General features: G+C 43.7%; 1 protein-coding gene across 4 annotated transcripts in view; it reads right to left on the bottom strand.

The window, feature by feature from the left end:
* LOC146857026 (uncharacterized) overlaps positions 1 to 24,689 on the bottom strand; it is a 352,541-nt gene that overhangs the window by 20,203 nt on the left and 307,649 nt on the right. For all 4 annotated transcript variants that reach the window (XM_085647519.1, XM_085647518.1, XM_085647517.1 and 1 more), the window contains 2 exons: positions 22,982 to 23,186; positions 17,481 to 18,106 (listed from right to left, as the gene is read on the bottom strand). In XM_085647519.1, coding sequence (XP_085503645.1) covers positions 17,481 to 18,106; positions 22,982 to 23,186 — 831 coding nt within the window. The remainder of the gene's footprint in view (positions 1 to 17,480; positions 18,107 to 22,981; positions 23,187 to 24,689) is intronic.

Consider the following 24,689-nt stretch of genomic DNA (forward strand, 5'->3'; position numbering starts at 1 on the left):
ATACGTATCCATCAGGGCGCCCTTCGCATCCTTAGATCAGACTCCCGCCCAATAATAGCTATTGCGATCTCTAAATTCCTGGGTGCCATGTGGGTGCTCCGTAGTAAAGCTCTTTGTAGACCTATTACCTGATTCTGTTTAAGTGTATCATCAGTTAACACGTGTTTTATTGTTTCGATAATTGCATGATATGATGGTACCCTCTTTTACTATAGGAAATCCGTTTACATTTTTATTCTTTTAAGACAGTCAATGAATTTAACCATGAATTAACATACTCTTTCTTTTTCTTCCATATATAATATTGAGTAAATTGTACCTACTTTTATCTTTTAATCTGACCAGTTGGAGAATTTATTAAAGTATGTTTTATTCATTATATATATTGTATTTGGCCCTGGCAGCCAAAATAAAGTATTTTGAACTGTGACAACCTTAATCGCTCTGTAACAAATTCCTATTGCACAACACCCACAACATATTGTTTATGATCAATGACATTACGTTTGCATGTATATCTTGACCACATGACAAGCAGTCTCAATCCCCTGCAGCACAAAATCTTTGAATGGCAATTTACAGTCCAACAGTAAGGTTGTGGGAAAGAAGATTGCCTGCTGGCAAAGCAAGATATCCATTCATTCATATAAGACATTCAGAATGGTATATATGGTTAATTATTGCAAATTCTTTACTATTAGGGTGAGCGTTCTAAGGAAATATAGTGAACTATAAGTTCAATTGCCCTAACAACAGCGGTTCCACTATAAAAATGTGTAAACGTTTGCAAACGTTACTCATTTGTAGCTGTTTATAATGCTCCTTTATTTTGTGTAAATACATCCAGAAGAAGGGTCGCAAAATTGGTGATTTAATTTTGAAAGCAAACAATGTATCTAAATAATATTTGCTGCTAGAAAAAACATAGACAAAAGTTGCATACACTCTAATATTTAAAAAACAACCATATTCAAGCAGTCGTTTGTGAATTCCATTTTTGCATGACCAAATACACATGGATATATTTGCTCCTCTCAAAATCTGCAAAGTACAAATTCATTTATTGAAACTTTTATTTCCTTTTTTTTTTTTTTTTTTTTTTTTAGAGGTGGAGAATATTTTCCCCTATAGAGAAACTCAGATATTCAATAAGGTGGGAAGGGGTTGGAAAGGAGTTGGAAAGGAGTTGATAATCAGCTTTGTGTGTCCTATCAGTAGCGCCAGAAGTGACGTGCCCCCCTAGCGCACGGACGTCAGTTTCTTTTCTCACAACTTTCAACACCAGTAGCATGGAGCCACAAAGAACACAGACCAATGGTGGTACGTTAAGCTAAGGCTCTTAGGAGGAAGCAATCCTTCACTCTGAAATTGGTTCGCAGAGCGAGGGAATATGGGTCGGTTGGTAAGGAATCTGCATCCAGGTAGAGTCTCTACCAGATAAGGCGTTACAGAAGATGGGTAACTTGTTCATCGGATAAAAGCTTCTAGCTACAAATGCCTTACCTTATAATAGATACCGAAGCAATATCTCCCCAGAGGTCGGGTGTGAAATGGATTAGACTAGAAAGATCTCTACGACCAAACAAAATTCTCGTCTGACTCACCAGGCAGTGGTGCATCGTAAACGTGTGCAGGAAAGCCAACATTGCTGCCTGACAGATATCCAGGACAGGTACTCCGTGAGCTAACGCAGTGGTTGCACCCTTAACTCTGGTGGAATGAGCTCGCAAACCTTCAGGAGGAGCTTTTAGGCCAATGTGTAGAAGATTTTGATGCAGAGCACTATCCATCGTGAGATGGTCAGTTTCTGCACTGCCCTTGCTGTTTTGGCTCTGACTTACCACACAAAGAGTTGCTCTTTCACCCGGAACTCTCTTGTCCGGTCAAGGTAGAACAGCAAAGCTCTTTTTGTCTCCAGCTGATGGAGTTTCTCCTCTTCTTTAGAGGGGCGAGTCACAGTGTAAAATGTAAACAGGATGTTGGACTGGCCTATATGAAAGGGAGCTACCCACCTTTGGTAGGAAGGATGCTCTAGTCCGAAAGACGAGTTTGTCTGTGTAGATGGTAAGGTATGGAGCCGGATATGACGGAGCCTGGAGCTCACTGATCCTCCAGGCAGATGTTATTGCCACTAGGAAGGCTGTTTTATGGTAAGGAGCCTGATAGAGCAGTTGTGTAATGACTCGAAAGGAGCACTCAACAGAAATGTGAGGACTAAGTTGAGGTCCCACTGTGGCATGAAAGGAGCTGGTGGAACCATATGCTAAAGACCTTTGGGAAACCTATATACAACAGGGAATTTAAAAAGGAATGGCTGATCTGCCAACTGCAGAAAAGCCAATATGGTAGGCAGATAACCTTTCAATGTGCCCAAAGCAGAGCCCTGCTGGGCTATAGTAAGAATAAGGAAAAGAACCTGGGAACGTGGTGCAGATAGTTGGTCAACTTGTTTATCTGTATCTATACCACAAACTTCCTCCAATGACAGGTGTATACTGTCTGGGTGGAAGGACACCTGGCTGCCAAGATAACATTGCAGACTTCGGGCGGAAAGTTGAAAGCTGTCAACTGTCACCGTTCGATCTCCACGCATGAAGGCAAAGTGTCCTCTGGTTTGGGTGCAGAACCCTGCCCTGCTGCTGCGACAGAAGATCCTCTCGAAGATGCAGCCTGATCGGAGGACTCAAGCTCATGCTCAACAGCTCGGGATACCAGACTCCCCGTGATCAATCTGGAGCTGCAAGAATGACTGATCTTCTTGAGAACTCTGGGCAGGAGTGGTATTGGCTGAAAGGTGTTAAGGAAGTCTGAGCTTCACTCAAGAAGAAAAGCATCTCCGAGCAAGAGCTGCCTTGGAAACTCCAGCGTGCAAAATGCTGACATTGTGCATTCTCAATAGAGGCAAACAGATCCACCCAATGCTCTCCCCATTCTTGGAAGAGACCATGCACCACCTCCGGGCGGAGACACAATTCATGATCCGCCAGGCATCACAGCTGATTTAATCTACTATGGTGCTCAGGAAGCCCAACAGGTGTGGAACCACATGTTCCATATGCCCTGAAGTTCCAGCCATGTCCGGTGGTGCAGCGCCTCTTGACAAAGGGTCCACAACCCCACCCCACCCTGTTTTTTGCAATACCACAAGGCGGTAGTCTTGTCCAAGAACACCTGTACTACTCTTCTCCGGACTGTAGGATGAAAGTCCTTCAATGCCAGCCGTGTTGCTTGGAGCGGCAACACGTGATGGTCGAATCCAGATTCCACAGGAGACCAGAGTCCTCTGATCGCCACCTCTCCCCGATGGCCACCCCAACCCAGAAGTGGCGCATCTGTCACTACAGTCAGCTCAGGTTGGGGAAGGGAGAGGTGTCTGCCACTAACCCAATCACAGTTCATTAGCCACCACTGCAGGTCTTTTGCAGTTCCCTCCGAGATCTGGACCATGTCAGAGAGATTCCCCTGGTGCCGTGCCCACTGGAACTTCAGGTCCCACTGCAGAGCCCTCGTATGCCAATGGACATGTGTCACAAGAAGGATGCAGGAGGCCATGAGGCCCAACAGTTAGTCTCAACGAAATCCAGGACGGAGGCTGAAACATCGGCATTGTGACCTGAATATCCTGGACTCACCTCTCTGGAGGATAGGCCAGAAACTATACTGTGTCTAGAACAACTCCAATGAAAGGGAACATCTGAGAAGGAATCAGGTGTGACTTCGGAATGTTGATAGTGAACCCCTGTGAGTGTAGAAGCTTTGCCGTAATCTGAAGGTAGGAGACAACTGCATGGGGCAAGCCCACCTTCAAAAGCCAATCGTCGAGGTAAGGAAACCAACACTACTCAGTCTAACTTCCTAGAGGTAGGGAAAGACAGGAATCCCTGACCTCCCAGATGAGCTTTGGGATCTTCTAAGTGGTGTTCCTAATGGTCCACAGACTCCCCTCTCATTTATCTTCCAATCTAGACCTGTCATATGAATAAGGCACTGGCCCGTCATGGGGAGTCTGCACCCCCGTCGGCACTGTAGCCGGCGTCAGACGACACCCATCTGGCTCCATGTTGGAGTCGGGGATGAGAATGTGGATGGCCTCGCTGTGGGAGGTCGGCACTGAAGCCGGCACCGGAGAAGGTTGAGGTGGCTCGATTGGTGCTGCTCCGGATCTATCAATGGATCCCAGGGGCATGAGTGGCACTGTGGGCTAATCCACTGGCGTTGGACGTGTAGGGGGCCCTACTGAGCCCACAGGGCCTGAAGGTGCTCCAGAGGGAAGAGACCGCCAAAGTATGAGCTGCATTGCCTGATAAAATTTGCATAACTGGGCAAGGGACGCTCTGACTTCCAGAAACTCTGGGAGGCAAGGAGACAGCCGAGGTGCAGGCTCCACCACTGAGCTAGGCCTCAAATGCTGACACTCACTCATCTCATCAGGTGACTTCACCAGACGTGGCGAAATCAAAGATCTCTTCGACGTCCTACTTTTCTTGTTCCTATGGGACTTACCCGATATCCCTGATGACCTTGACTGCAACGACTAGTGCTTGAAGTTGCTCCACATCTAATCTTGAGATCTTCCTGTCAACCGATATCTTGAGTGTCATGGTGAGGGGCTCGATGGACCACTCTCTCAAGGCCTTGAGGTGCATGGCACGGCAGTCGTGGTTGCACTTGTAGCATCAGAGGCACACCAAATGTGGGCAGTGGCGTAACTAAACTGGAGGGGGCCCCCTGCAAAGTATATGGAGGGGGAATCCTGGCCCAACCACCTACCACTTTGGTCCCAGAACCAGTGTACTGTGCTGAGGAGCACCCTGGAGCTTGGGGAACCCGCTGCACTCCGGGGGCTAATGTTAGGCCACAGCTTCCCCATTCAGGAAAGAGACATGAAAGTTACCTTACCGCTACCCAGGTTAGAGAAGTGGATGTCACCCTTCACACCCAACCTTCAGAATAGAGCAAGTCACCTTACACTTCTCCACCCCATACAGGACAACATAGTGGAATACACCATACACTCCCCTTCGCCCCTTCCTCCATCAAGGACTAAGTAGTGGAAGGCACCCTGGACTTCCACCATTCAGGGTGAAGTACTAGTAAAATCACCTTCTGCCACCTTCACCTCCCCCCCCCCACACCTGCACACATATCTGTGAACGAGAAGTGGAAGTCTCCCTATAGTCTCCGCCCCCTCATTCAGGATAGAGAATTGGAACTTCCCCTCACCTCCTCCCCTTCCATCACACCTCCACCCACAACCCCCACCCCACCCATCCAGGACAGAAGAGTGGAAATCACTCTACTGTCCCCAACCCCGCACAACCAGGTTCTAGGTACACCTAAGATGAGGTTGACTCGGGCGCTGTCCAATGAGAAGGCCAATGGTCTACGAATTGAATCATTTGGAGGGCGGCTGCTGCACTGAGAGTGGGGGCTCTTTTGGTCCTTTCAATCCCGCAGCACTAGTTCATATGAAAGAAGAAGACTGAAATCGAAAAGGTCTGCAACTGAACTATAAACCTAAAACAACAAACTTGGTGTTATTTATTTTTATGTATAAAAGCATGTCAGTAGCGCAGAAAAAGTAATTTATAGTTTTTTGCTTAATACTAACATTTGCAGGGCAGAAATAAGATCAAGGGCATTAGCACTTAAGCTCGACAATGCAAGGGGGGAATGAAAAGGCACTTACTACGAAATACTGTCCGAGAAAATGATGATGGAAGAAAGGGTAAGGTAAAGAATAAGTTAAATACGTCTGCGGCCTGTACATAAAAAAGAAAAGTGGGATGCCATAATCTTCCGCCACCTCGCCTCATAATAAATGTTATTATGAACTTCGATATTATTGTTTACGTGTGGTGGAATTTAGTCTTTTTTCGATCAATTGACTTTGTTCTGCAGCAATGTGCTCTCTGGCACTCCTTGGTCGTGACTGTACGAAACATCATGTTACAGGTGCAAAAAGAAAGCCCCTCCCACTACGGCTTACAACACACTGTCTGCAAAGAGCGCGGGCACGCTCCTCCAGGTCAGTGGCGCAGGATGGGGTGTCACGGTCCCTATCGCTAGCAAGGAAAAGGGGGCTCCCTCCCCGCAGATGGGCAACAAATCAAAGCCATAGGTGGGGTACAGTAGCATTGGGGCTGAGCTCCACTGTTGATAGCACTATGTTCCAGACAGTCCGGGCTTCTAAAAGGTCGGTGGGCTGGGGCAGAGTCAACTGCCTTGATGGATTTTTCATGGTGCCTACCACCAGCTGTCTGCAAGTCTACTGTTAGACCCCTGTGGCAAGAAGGTCAGACAGAGCCCTGAGAGAGTTCCTGTCTGGAGTCCAGTGCTGGTAGTGGACCCAGGTTAACTCTGAAATGAAAGCCCTGCTGTTCCTTTCTGATACTCCTTCTGGAATGTCACTTACTCACTCCCCAACCCCGCCCTTCTTGACCTCTAATCCCCATAGGTACCCCACCCTCTTTCCCTTGCAGCGACCAGACGCTCCCATAAAGAAGTATCAATGCAATGCCCTCGCAGGGCCAGAGGCGCACAGTCACAATATTCTGAGGGCTCAAATCTCGAAGTCCCTGGTACCTGAATACAGCAGTACCAGCCCCACTGTAGACAACAAGACGTGGTTGTGATGTTATAGTGACTACTAGTACCACTGCTCACCTCCCCTGTGATCTGCAGCTCAAGACCGCTGGCTAATTAGGGTCCCACTGCATGTGCAGTTTACACCGCACCAGCAGTTTACACTGCCAATGACACAATACAGTTACACCCGCCCTGTCCCACCCTGTGCACCACGCAGTATGCACTAAGTGTAATCATGCGAACGTGCGGCCGTGGAGCACAATGCCGGCACGTGTGCGCACGAGCGTAACTATAAAACTAACGAGTCCCAGGCCAAGTAGTCAGTGAGTGTACTGTGCTGAGGGGGCCCCCTGGTGTTGTGAGTTCCTATGACAGGCACCACATGGCTTGTTACTGACTTTCCTCACTGACATTCTACGCACCAGGTGACAGAGACCCACACTTCCAGAGTGGACGATGTTGAGAATGCTACTTACCGGCATGCAAGGGTACTGCTCACGAAAAATGTCCAGATCCCATCTGACTCCTGAAGATTATTCTTAGGTAAAGAATTGTCGTGAATTCCCTTTAGGGCCTAATACGTTCTCTCTTATTTTAGCCAAACTGCAAGGTGTAGGAAGCTATGCTTTGCACACGTTGAACTCAGTGCATTTATTTTTATGCCACAATATTATTTTAGCAAAACACTGTACATGCTTTTGTTATTGGTTTTTCTCTCTAGGACTATGTCTGAACATCTCGTATAAGGTCTAGCAACACCGTACCCTGTCTTCTGTGCTCAGTTCGCACCCTAGTTTGGCATTTAGACGCAACATACATTCTCATCTACTGTTTTCAAAAATACACCTCATATCATGTACACCGAGACATGGCATCTGAAAACAGGGAGGGGAATTTTAGCAGAGAGGTCCTGAGATGAACATGCCAGCCTTGTGAAACCTGAGAAGCAGATGACCTAATAATAATACAAGGTATGGGTTTGGTTCTAATCCTAGAGGTCTATGATATATCACCTTGCCCCCGTAGTGAGGATAGGCTGAGGCAGATATATTTTTAAACATGGTAGGGCTTCTCACTGTATATAGTTTACTTGTGAGGCTACTCATTCTGCTGGCATGCACATGTTTTCTAGTTGCAGCACAGGTGTTTATAATAGAGCACGATAGTTTCAATAAATATTGTAAACTCTTCATGTGTCTTTGTCTTGTTTATATAGACATGCATGAGTGAGAAAACAAAAGGTGACTATCTGTTTCCAGATTTGAGAGAGTTGTGTTCTGGGGTTCTAACTTACCTGTCTCTCTGGGAAGGTTAGGAGGGCACGTAAGGCAGGTAAGGCACTATCAGCTAGTCAGATTGGGGTTCATAGGTACTGATGTAGAATGGTGACTCAGTGCCTACATTCTGTGATCCCAGCATTAGTTCTGTTTACACAGAATCCCTGCAACAGAATCAGCGGCTAGGAGTCTCTATCAGATATATAATTTCCTGCCTACTAACAGCCCATGAGTACATTTGCATAATTTGTCATGAGTAAAAAACAGCTTTTGTATTTGTCAAGCATACATGTGTAGATATTCTGAATTGTTTTGATTCTGACAAGACTGCCGAATTTATTAATTGTAAAATGTAAATATTCACTCATTTATGTGCAGTATGTGCTCACAGTTACGGCAAACAAGGGAACTGTGATACAATGAGATGAAGTGATAGCCTCAAGAATTACACAATAACATCAAGTGGAGAGTGTCACACTGGAGGCGATTTCCTTGATCCTCAGTTGGCAACTTAACACTGGACAGCAAGTAGAACCCACACGTGCCTTTTGGTTGCATGAAATGAGGTGACAAATGACAGTAGCATTCTGCTTATATCAGAGATTTTAGAAGGGCTCATTTTGGGTCAGCGTTTGGATTCTAGCAAAGCTCTGATCACACATCTTTCTGTATGTACTGGATTCCAAACATTTCAGGGCTCTATCTAAATCATTTGAACATGTACAGGCTGGACACAGGCTATCTTTTTAATTATAATAGGACTCTGAATATGCCAGCACTTTTATTATGCTGGATGTTTCATTATAGCAGAGTTCGGGATCTCTTTCTTACTTTAATTTCCGAGGAAGCATCTTGTGAATCGCCCTGGCAAATTTTCTTTTACGCAATCACTTGTTTTTACAAAATGTCATTGTAGGAAACTCAGATTTTTTTTACAAGGCAAGTATGTTTATGAAAGATCTAGTGCTTTGGGCAAGTACAACTTTGATAAAATTCTGCATTCCTGACAGTTAATTAACTTTATGTTGTATTGCTCTTGGGTCTATAAATAAAAATAACAGATCTACTCCGCTGCTGCTAATGGCTGCTATGGTGCTTCTCTAAGATTTTACCTCAAGAAAGTCATTTATAGCATAGTAATATTTTACCTGCAGTAACACCTTGCTCATAGTGCAGTAACTGGAGCAAGGCATACCAGGAATATCAGAACGATAACCCAACAGGGAGAACCCAAAATTCAACAATGGTTGCCGTTAAAACTACGCTCAGCTTTTAAGACTAGATATATCATCTTTAAATCCCTCCACAGCAACAGTCCTGAGTCTATCTTCTCCTGAATTCAAAAGTTCATACCGTCTTGTAACTTAAGGTCAACCCATCATAACCTTCTGGCTATCCCCTCCCTTTTAAGAAGAGACTAGGAAGCTCTAGATTTTTTTGTAGTACCCCCAGGCTCTGGAATTCTCTTTCACCTAACATTAGAATGACTGCTAGTTATTTCAGATTTACATAACTTCTTAAAACATGGCTTTTTACACAAGCATACAAATGAGATACTGTGCTGTGGGTCTTGCTCATTTACTCCGCATCAAGAAACCGACTGGTGAACGTGCTCTATGTTAATAGTTGTAGCAAAACATAACAACATTAGACATTTAAAGATTTTAAAGAGGGCAGGGTGTGTAGTGTAGACCTTTTTCTGGGGGAAGTAGACTGCTTTACACTGGATAGGGTCTGAGTTAAAGAAATGCAGCTTTATAGTTACAATGCTGATGGCCGTCACCTCGCTCATTCACAGAGCAAAGCACGGGCTCTGGGTTGTCCTTCGTCCTCCCGTCACTTACATAAGACTTTTCATTGTGCTGTGGAGGCTGCAATACAGACAGCAGACAAGCATGTCCCTGAATTGTAACACAGGCCCTCAAAGATCAAAGGCTCATGCAATCTATAAGTGGTGCTGTACAGGATTTAATTTTTATCTCCCATTAAGGGATACAAATGAAATATTTAAAATATCCTTGGAAGTTTAGAAAAATTCATTTGTTGACCAAGCTGGCTGAAGGACAGCAAGCTCATTGGAGGTGAAGGCCTCCTGTCAAGCGTGGCAGTGAGTTCTAGTTGTCATCCTCCCTGGGGTGGGTCAGAGGTACACACTCTAGTAAAGAGGCTCACTTCCTCACTGTCCACAAGATTGACCCCCCTTGCCTTTAGAAAAATGCTAGCAAATCTCATACTGCTTATAGGAGGTGTCCAAAATTCTTCATAATATTTTGCAAAGACACAAAGCACGTTTTCTCCTACGTCGTATTCTGATCATAATTTAAATAAGACATATGTATTAATGAAAAGCTGCATGTATGTGATACGTATAAGGCGCAAACCTAGCTCAGATGAAATGAAGAGCTGCACAGAGAGTAATTCAGGATTGTTTAAAAAGACGAACGATGCATCCATAAACTAGCCTGCTTTACCAACAAGACTCTAGTCTCAAGCCCCAAAATATCATACCCAGAAACTGGATATCCATGCTGGCCAGCATGGATATCCAACTTCTGAGTCCAGGTACATTTCTTCATGAAATCCCAGTCTTTAACAGCCATGCCAAGTACCACGCATCAAGCGTTAGACTAACGGATTTTAATGTGGTGGCCTGCATCATAGCATTAAAATGAATTATCACTCATTTTTAGCACCTTGACCACCTGCGCGTGCTGAGTCTGGTTGAACAAAGCAGGTAGCGGCTTTCTGTTAGTCGCCGGTGTGATGGAATCGGCAGCGCACATGCTGCCACACTGGCGATCATACTGCTGCACTTAGTACTATGGTCACACAATCAACTGAAAGAAGGCAGTACTTTGTTTATTTAGTTGTCGCAAGAGGTGTGCGGATTAAGGTCCTTTTAAAAAAGAAAAACAATTGCTATCTCAGATAACAGCCGGCCTCTCTGGGCCACGTGGGTCCAGCGTCCTGGCATCAAGAAAAATAAACTACAAACAGCAACTCCAGACCCGTGGATCCGGCGTCTTCTGTTGTTTTACTAGGCGTATGGACACTGCTGCAGTTAATTGGCCCAATCAAGAAGCCGCTTGATGTTTGTTCCTGTGCTGCTTGTGCACTGAGACAAGGTGTCACCTGGGTCATTCATAACTCCTCACAATATACTGTGTGGAGGTGGTGACCATCCCGTTAGGGTATCGGAGGAGCGGGCACAGGCAGTGTAGCATGTTTTTCTGGCTAGGTCAGTGTCACTGGGGTTGAGCAAGTGGTTCTGTGCACGGTCGCAGCACGGCAGGATATGAATGCCCATGATGACGCCACTTTGTTTAAATCACATGGCTGAGCACTCTGGAGGGCCCACCTGCTGCTACTCCAGGCCCAGAGCATCAAGATTTCCCCAGTAGTTCCTGTCACTTCTGGGTGGGGCTGGCTGGCTGAGGCCAGCATACTCTCGCAGTCTCAAGGCAGGTCGTCATCAGCTGCCTGGCACAAGTGCAGAGCCACCAGATTTAAGTTCTGAGCACAGTGTCAGGTGAGTGGTGCTCAAATAAAAGTATTTGATTCCTCAAATAGTGATTATGGTCAGATTTAACAAGGAATCGCATAGACAGAGAATGATACGTTTCATTGTGCAATCAATGATGTGTCTTATTGCGATTTCTCCTCGGTGCGTTGTTAGTGTTATCATCGGTGGACCATTGTTACAATGGAGCATCGCACATCAGCTTTGTCACTTGGGAGCAAACTAAAAGTATTAACTTCCTGTTTCGGTGGGTGAGGGGTGATTTAGGACCAGAGCTGGTGTCTCCATGAACCAAGCATTGAGGTCGAGGGTGTGTTCTGATCACCCCTGAGGCCTTTCATGTTACCAGGCCCCTGGTGGGTGTGGCACCTGCCAATGTAACCAGTCCCGTGGCATAAGGAAGGAGAGATCATGCCATGTAAAGCCAGGCTTTCCTGGATGGCACTCACTGTGTGACATGTTGGTCAGTGCCCTTCCATTTCTGGTGCTTTGAAGCAGTTGTAAGATCTTCTTAGAGTATCTCGTTGCTCAAATAGGTATAATGGGTGAAAGTGTCACTCATAGTCATTGCATGTCACTCATAATTACACTGAAATTATGAAAATGTCACACATAAGCAATGTAAAACCTTGGCAGCTATGCCTAAAGAGGACAAAGATAATAAGGCAATCCTTCTCTGGGAGCATTTGCAGGGCCTGGGACTCCATCACACCAGTTATCAGGACACCCTACTCTGTGATACCTTCAAAAACGATTAAAATGTCTGTTGTTTCAACACCACTGCATAATTTGAAGGGACTACCTCTATGACAAGATCCTGCTAGTCCAGTAAATCCTCTCTAAAATCAGTACCAGGATTACTATAAATACGGTTGATATACAGCAGATATGCAGATGCACATAGTGTAGCATGCTATTTATTACTATTTTTGAGTGCGGAAAGGAGAGATCACTCACAAGAGGCAAAGCCTTGAGTGAGCCACAATGCTACTCTCCTCTTTCAAAATGTTAAAAAAAAATAGCATATGAAACTCTGTGCATCTGCATATAGGCTTTATCCCATGGCATTCTATGGGTGTGTTTGTTTTAACAACGAGAATTTAACCAAAATCAGAATGAAAGGAGTTAAACTTGTAAAGTCAGGTAAAATCACATTGGGAAAGACTTGTTACTATTAGAAGAGCTCTTTTCTTGTTTTAAGTAATTGTAACGTAATCCGTGGTGTAGTGAACTGTGTTTTTCACATGCCAAATATTGCTGTACTTTGGAAATCAACTCAAATTGAACCTTTGCACTGTGGTATAAATGTGTGTTATTATTACAGCCAACCTGCTCCATCCAATCCTGGCGCTTCTCTCCTGCTGGTTAAGTGCAGGAGAGCAGCGTCTGGATTGGTTAGGGGAGTTCTTCGTGCATCAGACTGCAGAAGAACACCGAGAAGGACACGCAGCCCGTGGGTAAGTACCATTTTATATTATTTTATTTATTAGAAATGTGTAATGTATGTAAGTGTAGTTGTTATGTTTTATTTTGGAGTTAGTTAGTGGTTATGTTGTTATTTGGGCTTTTTGAGGTAGGGTTTGTTTTATTTTGGGTTTTTGGAGGTAGGAGGTGTTTTAATTTGGTTTTTGGGAAGCAGTGGGGCACTTTGCTCACCCCACCACTTTCAGAGGCTTCCAGCCGCTCTTGGAAGCAATACATACCCAGATATTCACTTGTGGTGGATGAGTATTGGCTGGGGCATGGAGATGTAAAAGTCCATCTATGAGAGCTAGGAATGCCCCAAGAAGTGGGAAAAGATGTGGAATAACTGGAAGGAGTATGTTAAGAAAAGTCTTGCACCTGCTCCTCAAGTGAGTGCCCCACACAAATGAAATACAGGATGGCGAGGTGCACACTTTAGCACCCAGTGACATTAGACACCATCTTGGGTCATGGGTATTGTCGGGTATATTATACTAAAATCACATTGTGCTTTAAATATTCTTTTTTTCATTGTGCTTTACTGTTGGTTTTCTTTAACCTACAAAAAAAAAACACAAAAAGATTTCCATGAAAACTACCAATAACATACAAAAGAAAGAGAGTCCCACAAATGCCAAGGATATATTTTATGCAGGTTAGTTAGCCTCAATATTTCCAAACCACATAAATTCGGCAGGCATTGAAGTGTACATCCCGAGAGGAAGTCTTATCATTTAATCATTAGGTGAACAGGAAATCCAAATACTAGAAATATAAAAGGATGCAAAGACTTTTTACTATTTTAAAATGATTCAATTGTGTACATAGATACTTAAGGCCATATGTACAAAATAAATGGATTGTGATTTCCTAATTGTGATTCCTACTGAATCGTGATTAGGAAGTCGCAATTCCTAATGTACAAGTCTGAAATAGTGATCCCTAGTGGGTTGCAAATCAACCTACCTCATGAATATTAATGAGGTAGGTCGCAGTTTGTGACCCATTAGGAACTGCAGCCATCAAATGAAACGTTTAGCGACCACTGCCTACTCTTAAAAACGACTTATTTCAACATTCACAAAGGGAAAGGGGTCCCTTGAGGACCCCTTCCCATTTGCAAAATGTTACCCCCACCTTTGAGTTGTCAGTAAAAATGAATGTTTTGCAACCATAATTCAGTGGCAAAACATTCATACATAGCCCCTTCCAAATACTGAATCGCTAGATCAAAATCACGGTTCGGTAATATGTTACCAAATCGCAATTTGTGGTTTGTACATGTGAAAAAGCATTTTTGTGGTTGGAACCGCCCGATTCTGCAAATCGGGCCGTTTCCAACCGAAAAAAATATTTTGTACATATGGCCCATTGCCCCTTCCCAACTGGGGACAGAAACTTATAAATCTCTTTCTGTAGCTTGGAAAAACCAGCTATGAAGTGCAGAAAATATAGGTCACAACGTGGACACACAATAAATGTTTTCACTAGAACTGAATTACCTTAGTTACAATTGGGAATATCTTTAAAACAAGGGTAAGAGCATCTTTAGGAGAGGAAAAGCAATGTAACAATGCAATATGTATAAAGGACACACACCTGAGACTAATAAAAAAGAGAAGGAAAACCTGTAGAACGCAAACTTTATCTACGTCAGAAGAAGGAAAGGCTAGCGGGACTCTGAAGTACGAGGAAGGTGGACATGAAATATGGAAGTGTGTGCTAAGGCAACATTGATGATAGAAAGCAGACATTCTCTAGATACGAAGCATGGTGAAGGATACACAGCTATGTTATCCACATCGGAGAGCAGAAAACATCTTTTAGACAAGGGTTAGGATAATATTAATCTAGATTTAGAAATTTCTTTAGCTAACATGGCAGAAAGGGCCAAAATGCAATATATGACTTGCCTAGGGGAGCTGTGATAAAGATACAAAATGAACGCTTAGCTATAAAGGAATCAAACTTTCTGTATTTGAGGATTGTTTCACTGTAACATAGATATCCAGTGACACTTTCTAGGACTCGAATAACTGGTATCTTTGAAGTCATGGTCTACACATAGGCGTCAGTCAATAAAATGCCTTCGAGCTCTAAATGTGCCAAAGCAATCTGCCTCTCTACTGGGAAACAACCTTTACAACGCAGTCATTATATCACACTACCTTTACATTGCAGTCATTGCATCGCAACATCCTTTACATCACATGTCATTACAACGCAGCCATTACATCGCATGTCACTACAATGCAAGTCACTACAACGCAGGCATTACATCGCAAGTCATTACAATGCATACCATTACACCGCATAGTACCCTTACACTATCCAACACTTACCCTACTGTTGCACTCACTGGAGTTAGAATAGTAATTTTTACCCCTACACTATCGAATACTTACCCTACTGTTGCACTCACTGGAGTTAGAATAGTAATTTATACCCCTACACTATCCAACACTTACCCTACTGTTGCACTCACTGGAGTTAGAATAGTAATTATTACCCCTATACTATCCAACAGTTACCTTAAATGCGATGTAATGGTATGCATTGTAATGGTAAGCGTTGTAAAGGTATAATGCGATGTATTGGAATGCGTTGTAAAGGTAGTTTCTGAAAATGCGTTGTAATGGCATGCGATGTATAAGAATGCAATGTAAAGGATGTTGCGATGTAAAAACTGCGTTGTAAAGGCATGCGTTGTAAATGTATGCGTTGTCACGTCATACATTCTCTCTGCTTGGATGGAGTCAGTGAATTACTCTTGAAATTTCCCTGGCAGCATCTTCATGATCACTTTGGCAATAAGATGCCTGGGAATCTTTGGTCAACTGTAGAAGTATTCATTCCCAAGGCCTCAATCAGACAAGAAAGACCAAAAGCTATCATGTCCCGATACTCCATATATGGCCATCATCGGAGACCCAAAAGCACTTTTCTCCGACCATACATCACCTTTTTTATTTTCACATATAATTCGATTTTGTTAAATTAATACACTAAACATAGCAATGATACATTTATCTGCACAAATCACTTCACCAAATTTTTATATTTGACAAAGCACTGCCAACACCACAGCACTGTTTCCCCACACATACATCTTGGAACCATTCAGATACAGGTAGCTTAAAACATACCATCCCCTCTTGCGCACACCATTGCCTCACAGCTACACCTGGTTAGCGATGCCTGTCTGAAAAACAAACCTTGCAGACGGAGATATGAACAACTCACATAGTTCAATTAATAGTTAAAACAAAGGTAAGAGCATCTTTGGGATAGAAAACTCAATGAAATAATGCAATATGTAAAAGAGACACACAAATGGGACTAATAATAGTAATGGTAATACTAGTTAATAGTTGGGTGCACCTAAGGAACATATGTTCTGCTGTACCAAACGCTTTATGAGGATGTTGAAGCCCTTATTTGCTAGCGTGCCCATACAGTATATGTACGAAGTATACTGAATTTCTGTTATATTTGATTTGTGACTTACTTGTCATAATAAAACTTCAATAAAGATTTCTTGGAACATTAAAATCAGAAACATCCTACTGTACACCCTCAAAACACAACAAGCTACAAATGATCCTTCTCTAGAATGAATGTATTTTACTTTCACATTGAACAAAACAAATATTTTCTGTTCAACGCAATTAAGAAACAAATCTCTCCTAACCAGACACAAATAAACATCATAGAACCAGTCGCTAATAGAATACCTAGAACTGAACTTTAACGGTCGCCAGAGCTAGAAAGCACCACAACACCAGAGTAAATGGACAAGGCGCAATACAAATGTGGGTCACATGAGATGTATGTTAGATCTCCCTCGGAGACAAAGTAAACATATCCTAAAGCTGAGGTATCAGAGAGGACAGCTTTACAAGAATATCTTAGAACTCCAGGATTGGGCAACTTAGAAGTAGACACCTGTTTCTTACATACTGCGTCCAGCAGAGAGGCGTTCACACTAGAAAATGCTTCAAAACTAAATAAATAAATGAGTTATCAAAGAACTAACAAGATTCCTGGTCTGGTTCGAGACTTTAACTTCCACAGTATATGAAACAACCAGAAGCAAGTTAGTCAAGGGGAGAACACCTAAGCTACAAATCTGTGAACCAAATCTAACACCCAAGCAAGGACTCCCTCAAGAGGGATGTTGTGAATGGTTGCCCAGTGCCTTCTCAGGGGTACTGATGGGCTCATGCGAAGACAGCCATGAACATGGGTCTACTGCCATGACCGTGATCTGCAGTGCATCCCCACAGGCTATTCATTTCTTTGGGGTTGAGGTCTTCCCCCTAATTATAATTATCAAAGATAATACTTAACAAAACAAACATCTGTTTTCATTTACTTTTACTCACAATAATGAAGTATTAAGTCACTGCCACGAGAACATCAGGCAGCTTTCTACACAGATTTATTAAACTTTACGACCTAAATGCGGTGAATTAATTAGGTAATTAAGTTCTTAAGCACGCCTAAATCTGCTTCCTTCTCTTGGTACATTTCTGGGAATGGAGCTTTAATGCTGTAATTAGCTGCAAAGTGCATCGCACATTAGCTGTTAGTGTTAAGAGCTCAGTGTTAAACTATTTACAGTGCCATACCTGATCAAACGCTTGGTCGATTTCCTCCTGGAGACATTCCAAAAATTTCTCATTGAGGTCAATCAGCTCTTGTATATTACTGAACACCACGGAGAGCTGTTCTTGTGTTAGTAACCCGGCAGACTGCATGGGGAGGTGAAACTCCTCTTTGATGATGCGCAGATCTTCCCCGTAGCTGGATTCTGTGTTGATGAACTCTAGGACTGCTTCCTTGCGCTCTGTCCTGCGCTTCAAACATTTCTCACACAAGTTGTCTCTTCTCTTGCTTCTGCCTTGTGCCTCGTTCTCAGAGGCACATTCTCTCTCGCCGCAGTCCATGCATGGCCTGTAAGCCTCCCAGGCTTCCAAGGTGGCCATTGTTTCAGCGGCCCTGTTTCTCCATTTATGTGCCAAAGCATGGCCAATGCCGCTGTCTGTCCTTTCCACCTCCACTGATTTTGTGCTTCTGGTGCTACTAGTTTCTGTGTCCTCTTTTTCATCGCTTATGCCCACTATGCCACTGTCCGTGCTGAGGCTGCTGAGGTTACTCCATCGGTTCTTGGATCTCTGGGAATAACTTGGCATGCTGCTGGTGTCCTTGTCAAAGCTTCGCCCATGGGTACTACTGGCTTTGGTCAAAATTGGACCTACACACAAAGAGAGGAATGTTTTAGTTACATTTTCTGTTGGAAAATTTGGATGAAACGGTGTTGATGCAATTATTTAAGAAAAGATAAACTATCAAACACAATTGTGATGAAGCAATAGTCTCTGTGAAAAAAGTGGCAAGACATTAAATCTATATCCAAAATATTGCAAAATTTGCATTATCACCATTTACTTTGCATTGCAGTACTCTACTTTCATGAAATCCATTGCTGTCCTACCACATAATAGCATAATTAATTTGCACCTGTGCTCATTTGAAAACTTTGAGCCTTTTTAGGTCTCGTGCCTAGCGTTGCAGTGCGCTGCACTGCTCGCGCAGCGAGAGACCTCTTGTATGGGGTTTGAAAATCGACCTAGGAATCGCACACGCTTGTGCGTGTGCTTTTCCTTTTGGGCCACGCTAGTGGCCTTTGCGTGCGTCTTTTTATTAAAGGCAGCACACAATTGGCCAAAGGCTGCCGCATTGCTCTGCCCATGGCCTATTGGTGTCTGTTACCCGAACCGCTGCCATGTGGTTTCAATTATCGTGCCCAGACACGGGCACGATAATTGAAACCACATGGCTCACTGTGGCGCGCGCGCACCACTCGCGGGTTTAGTGTTTTGCAATAGCGATCGCTTTCACTGCCGCTTGTCTGAACTGTGTTTATTTATTGTAGTGTTTTGGCACATGACTGCAATTATAAAATTAAAATAAATGACCCATTGATTTAGCTTGCCAGGGCCACACCTGTTGGTTTTGGCAATGATGTCTGAAGAATCTATAACATAAGGCCCTCCTTGGCTGAAGCTGTCGCTGCCAGTCCTATAAAATATCTCCTCCGGGGAGGTGCTGCTGATGAGGTTTCTCTCCTGCTAGGGCAGGACTGCTGTGAATATTGCAGCCCCCCCGCCTGCCGCCTCGGGACTAGTGAATTACTGGAAATGGCTGTGTTGTAGGATCAGAAACTTTCTTTCACTTTCAGTTCTGGGCTTGTGCCGCGTGGGCTCGTGAGGCGGTAGATGGTGCGCCCTGGGTGTGGTTTATAATGCTGGGGCTGTGGGAGAGGAGCAGGCAGACAGATCCTGCTAACGCGGAGAAGCCTCAAGGCGCCTTAAAGCAGGGAACAGATGAGTCCCTGTCATGCGAGCAGCTTCTGTTTGCGGCACTAACGTTCTGTTGTAACCCTGCATAGCGCCCTGTACAAGCTCTAGGGCACCTAGGCGCTGCAGCAGCTAAGGATAGACAGACGCAGAGATATAGTAAAGGAAGAAAAATGCTGCTGAGGCTGCGAACGAGAAGCCTGGATGGATATAGGTAGGAGGGGTAGACGGGAGAGTTACTTCCTGCGTCATCACAGCCTTACGTCTAAGCCGTCCATCATAACCCTGAACACACAGTTCCTGTATCTGTAGTGTTGATGATCGGGGAGAGGGGGCGTGGCTTCTGCCGGCTCAAGAATAAATGCCTTTGTTTTTAAATTCAGCCTTTTACTTTATGGTATGAACTTTTGTTGCGCACCATGCAGATTTATGCGGTTCTAGGCGGTGCAGCAGTTAACAGATTCTATCATTTCATCATAAAAAGTACAGTGCCTGCCAGATAGCTAGACCGACAAATACAACGGTACAGGAAGAAGTATTACGTTGCAAAAAATGGAGCATGTTAAGACTGGATGAACGAATGGATGGACTAGAGAATGGACAGGAATACATATCGACTGCTACTACGCCAGAGTAAACACAGATCCACGCTATTTACGTAATTTATTGTAACTTGTGAACATACACTTTTTTGGGGGTTGCAGTTTTATATAGCGTGAACTCGACCCGAAAGTATCAGAGCGCTTTACGTATTCATTTTTAGTTCTCGCCTAGTTCATTGCACAATGGAAATTGTACCCTATTCTAACTTGCCACCCAATTCATAGTTAAGCAAACGGTTTATCCAGTAAGTAAAGTACAACATGAAAGTAGGCAAATACTGCCTATCTTCAAATTCACATAATGCTTTTATTTCGGTTCACTGCGTTCTTGAAAGCAGTATCTATTTACTAACCATTCGTTAGATCTTCTGACTAATATCTTCAGGGAGAGAAGTCTGACTTTTACAGAAAATACTTGACTGCATGCACATGCCTCGCACCACAACATTTTTCCAATACCTTATGCTTTCTCGCCATTGGCTCCTGCTCCTTCTGCCACCACTGCTTGCCCAGGTCGTCTGCTATCTTTTTAAACACTCCGCGCACCACAATTAGGCCAAAACAGCACTCATCTACAAGATTCACACAGTGCGCCAGCTACTCTCACACTTTTGGCAGCTTAGTTTGTGCAGCTTTTACTTTGCATTCCAAACCTCACACCGGCGTCAGTCCCCACCTCTATTTTTTTTTTTTTTTACATTACACAAGGCAACATATCAAACCAGAACGCCAACTTCCCCATTTCATATACCAGCCCTGGGCGCCAGGCTGTGGACGAAATAATACGCTAATCATTCACTTTGATATACAGAAAGGTAGATTAGCAGGTTACGCTTAAGCTTTAAACGTGTTTGCTCAGAGCACATATTTACAGCAAAATACTGGTTCAAGATCGGGGATCTTTTATCTCCTTGTAAATAGCGGCTCACTAAAAGCTATTTCGACACTCTGCACGTTTAATAGCACATGCTATTATTACTACTCTCAAGTGTACCGGTTTTATCACCATAATGAGGATAATAATCTGAGTGAGCCCAAAGAGATTAAGTGATTTTTCCACAATCACAGGATAGTCAGCATATCCTAGGAATCAACCTGATTCTCAGTTCCAAAGTCGACAGCTCTGGGAGTGTGGCGTATATTAATTACTAACTTATCAGAAGATGAGGGCTTACCTTTATTGTATACAGTATTGGGCTTTCAACCCAGCCATTGCTTGGCACTTTGTTGGAATCTCTGTCATTCTGCTTTACTGCATCCTAAATAGCCACCAGAGCCCATGCGTCACTTCCATTCCTTTGTCTGGCACAGGGACAAGGCACAGATTCATTACATTTAATTGGTCTCCATTCGCTCGTGCCTTCATTAAAGTGCTCTTCAACTGAAGTGCTATTTCTTTTTTACACGTGTTGCTGCATTCCTCTCCCACCCACCACTTTCCATGTTGCTGACCGCTTCACCCCCACCCCTCCGGTCTTGCTTATTTTGTTTTCATTGGGATAGTTGCACCGCACACAATTTCACAACTAAAAATTCCAATCCAACCCACAATTCCACTTCATACCACATACATCAACTCCACACCAAACTGCATAAAAAAGCACATTGCCAGTTACAACGCCAATAGCTCTAACTCTCACAAATGCGAGCCTATTGCATTGCAAATGCTTGTTATTAGTAGTATTTGGTAGCTTAAATAAGTTATTCTGTCCTTTTCTATGACTATTCATGAAAAACACACTCGGGGTTTTGTCCTCTCCTGTCAAACTAAACATAAGCTCTTGAGTCTTTCGTGAAAGATGAACCCTCACCACTTGAGGTTTGTCACTTCCCTCAGACTTTTCTTGTTTGTTAATGTGGAAGTCGTACACCATGTAATACCACAAATGTTTATGCCTTTTCGAAACGCTGTTCCAACTGCCATTCATCTACCGTATGAATGTCTTATGTTAAAAAATGTACAGGGCAGTCATGGGAGTCAAGCCTCACTAGCTTAAGAAAGGAAAAAATTTGGTACAGCAAAACACAGTTAACTCCTAAATGGCATGGTAGTTTTCCTATACTCAATGAGATGACGATATCATTTGGTAGCAGATCAAACAAGCCTAATTAGCCGGCAGAACAAGCTTTGCACTGCTTTACGCAGTCGGCTGCATGAAGAGCAGGTATACTCTGTAGAAGGATTCTGCGATCTTCATGCATTTGAAATGATTTCCTTTAGTTAACTAACACCTTTGCAAGTGATCACGATTAATGAAATTATGGTCAATTGAATTTCATTTTGTGTATTTCCATATTGATTCCTTATGTTGTGTACAACAGGATTGCCAAACACCAAGATAAAAAAAAGTCCATCAATATATTTGTATTTTTTTAGTTTTTGGTGACCAAAGCTAAATACAGTATAATAAATGTGGACTTACCAACATACTATAGGGTGGAGTAATGGCAACTCATTGTGGCTTGGGATACTTGATTTTACACCATAGACAATAACATACGTACTACAGTTCAGCACTTTCTCACCTATTCTGATTAACTTTTAATTGAGTACTAAACCATGCATGTGTGACATGGACTTTGTTGGTCTTAGTGCAATTCCCGAGATGAACTACCTACAACTTTCTCCCAGACAAGGCCACTGCTGTCAACATCTTCAATTCCTTCAGAGTGGACTAGCAAAAGAGCCCTTTGTCTGTACTTTCTGTAGTTCTTCCATGTACAGACTTCAGAAAGTCTACTCTATCGTCCTTTCCTTGGCCCTGGCTTTGCATTGCCAGAATTACCAAATGAGCACAGTTCAAGTCAGTGTCTATTGCTCATCTGGGTTTTCAAGAGGACACCACTTTCCTAGAAGTTTCACATCACTACTCAGTTCCACCTCTCCAAATCATCTGCAGGCGGCAACTTGGCTGCACTGCTTTTAACCCTCTACTGCCCTAGTCAATTTAAGACACACCTCGATTTCTGCAACGCCATGGAGAACAGGCTCGTTCCTCATAAAGTATCACCCTCTACGCCCAAGACCATTTTGTCACCCGGGTTGTGCGACCACCATGCTGATGTGCAAAGCACTCCACAAGTGTTATAAATAAATAAAAACTAAAGAAATTGAAACTACTTGCTAGCGTGAGCAAAAAGGGACCCCGGCTTTGATTCGGGTCTTACCCCCATCTTTTTCTTGCCGCCGCCGGTGTGCATGTAGTCTTGCTGCCGCTGCTATCTTCATCTCTAGCTGCTTCCTCTTCACAGCATCAGTTGGCATCGGGTCACTGAAATGAGGTCTCAGGCGGCATTCCCTGTGAGTTTTGGATAAGTCTGCGTTTTCATGGGCTATATCCGAGCTTGACCGGCGGCAGCTTTGATTGGTGTGCTACAAAAAAGAGAAACATGAAATAGAATAAAACTGTTTAAGTACACTTAAAGCTCTTGTTTTCTTTGTAAGCTGAATTTGTGTCAAACAAACAGGAATATGCAAGAGATGCCTCTGTGCAGAAGGCCTGGGCAGGAAATTAATGCTACAAACAAAATGTCAGATTACTAGCTAATCCCATTACATTTGCATTCATTCATATAGGGGAGAATGGTATCACAATCGGTGCTGAGGTGCATAGGTTTCACACTAAAATAATTTAGCATGGGAACTAACGACCAGGAAATGGCTGACTGGGGAAAATATTGTCTTCAAACCTTTATAGACAACATATGGGCTTTCCAGTAAACCTAAAAGACTGGACATGGTTCCTGATTCGGATAACACAGTGTACCAGCTTAATAAATTAAATGTATTTCCCACTGCTTTAGTTCCAGCGGTTGAATTAATTCACCCTCTGCTGATATAAAGGTTATACTTAGAGCACAAATACCTAGTGTCCTCCTACTAGGCAAGCCCATCTTTTACCACTTGATTCCAAACAGGGCTCTACTGCTCTCGTTCTTTGTGTCAAAAGTTTCAAAAGTGGCTTATTATTTGCACTTAGGTGACTATTGTGCACTTCCCTAGATTATGTTCTCAGTCGCTCCTCCATCATTATTACAATTGAACTTCAGAATATCACTACTGTTGTACCTGACGATTTTTCCTCCACTAATAAAGACCAAGGTGAATTCTTAGTCCTTAATGGTTGTAGCGGTGAGTTGGGCGAGTACCATCAGAACTCCTCAGGCAAAAGGGTGGGTGCAACTCCACTCTCTACAAAGATTTGATCTGCTTTGGGGCACAGTGTTCTTGATAACAGTGGAAAAATCTGATTGGGCACACTTTAGCAGCGTACGGTCCTGACACTTTGGTCTCACAGCAACGCAGTCTGCTTTAGGCACACTTTAGGAGAGTGCTACGCCATTGGCCATGTTCCGGGTCACAGCAGTGCACTCCACTCTGGCACACTTCGGCAGTGTCGCAGCCCAGCCACTTTGAAATTAAATCGGTACAGTCTGCTTTGGGCACACTTCAGGACAGTGCCACAGCACAAGCCACTGCAGGCAAGAAAGATGATGCTCCAGTACAGCAGCGCACTGGCCACTCTCTCTTGAGTATCTTCTGGATAGACCGACACAAAGCTTTGGCGTCAGACAGACTCACAGCTTTAGAAGCAGCTGGTTCTTGCTTGCCCTGGTTGTCAGCACCTCCTGCAAGATTGGTTTACTATTTTCCTCTTCTTCTAGGGCGGGCCAGCGTCCAGGAGCTACATCACAGGAAGACAGCTCTTCTTTTCAGATCAGATTGCAGGAGTGAAACTGGCTGTCAGACAGACCCCAGCACTGGCTGGATAGCAGTCTTCTGGGTACTCTGTGGGGCACCCTTTCAGTGGTCACAGAGAATTCAGAACTGGAGCAGGTCAGTCAGGAGCTCTCATCTTTATACAGATAAAGCTGA

This window comes from Triturus cristatus, chromosome 3_2 (assembly GCF_964204655.1).
Source record: "Triturus cristatus chromosome 3_2, aTriCri1.1, whole genome shotgun sequence".
Lineage (NCBI taxonomy): Eukaryota > Metazoa > Chordata > Amphibia > Caudata > Salamandridae > Triturus > Triturus cristatus.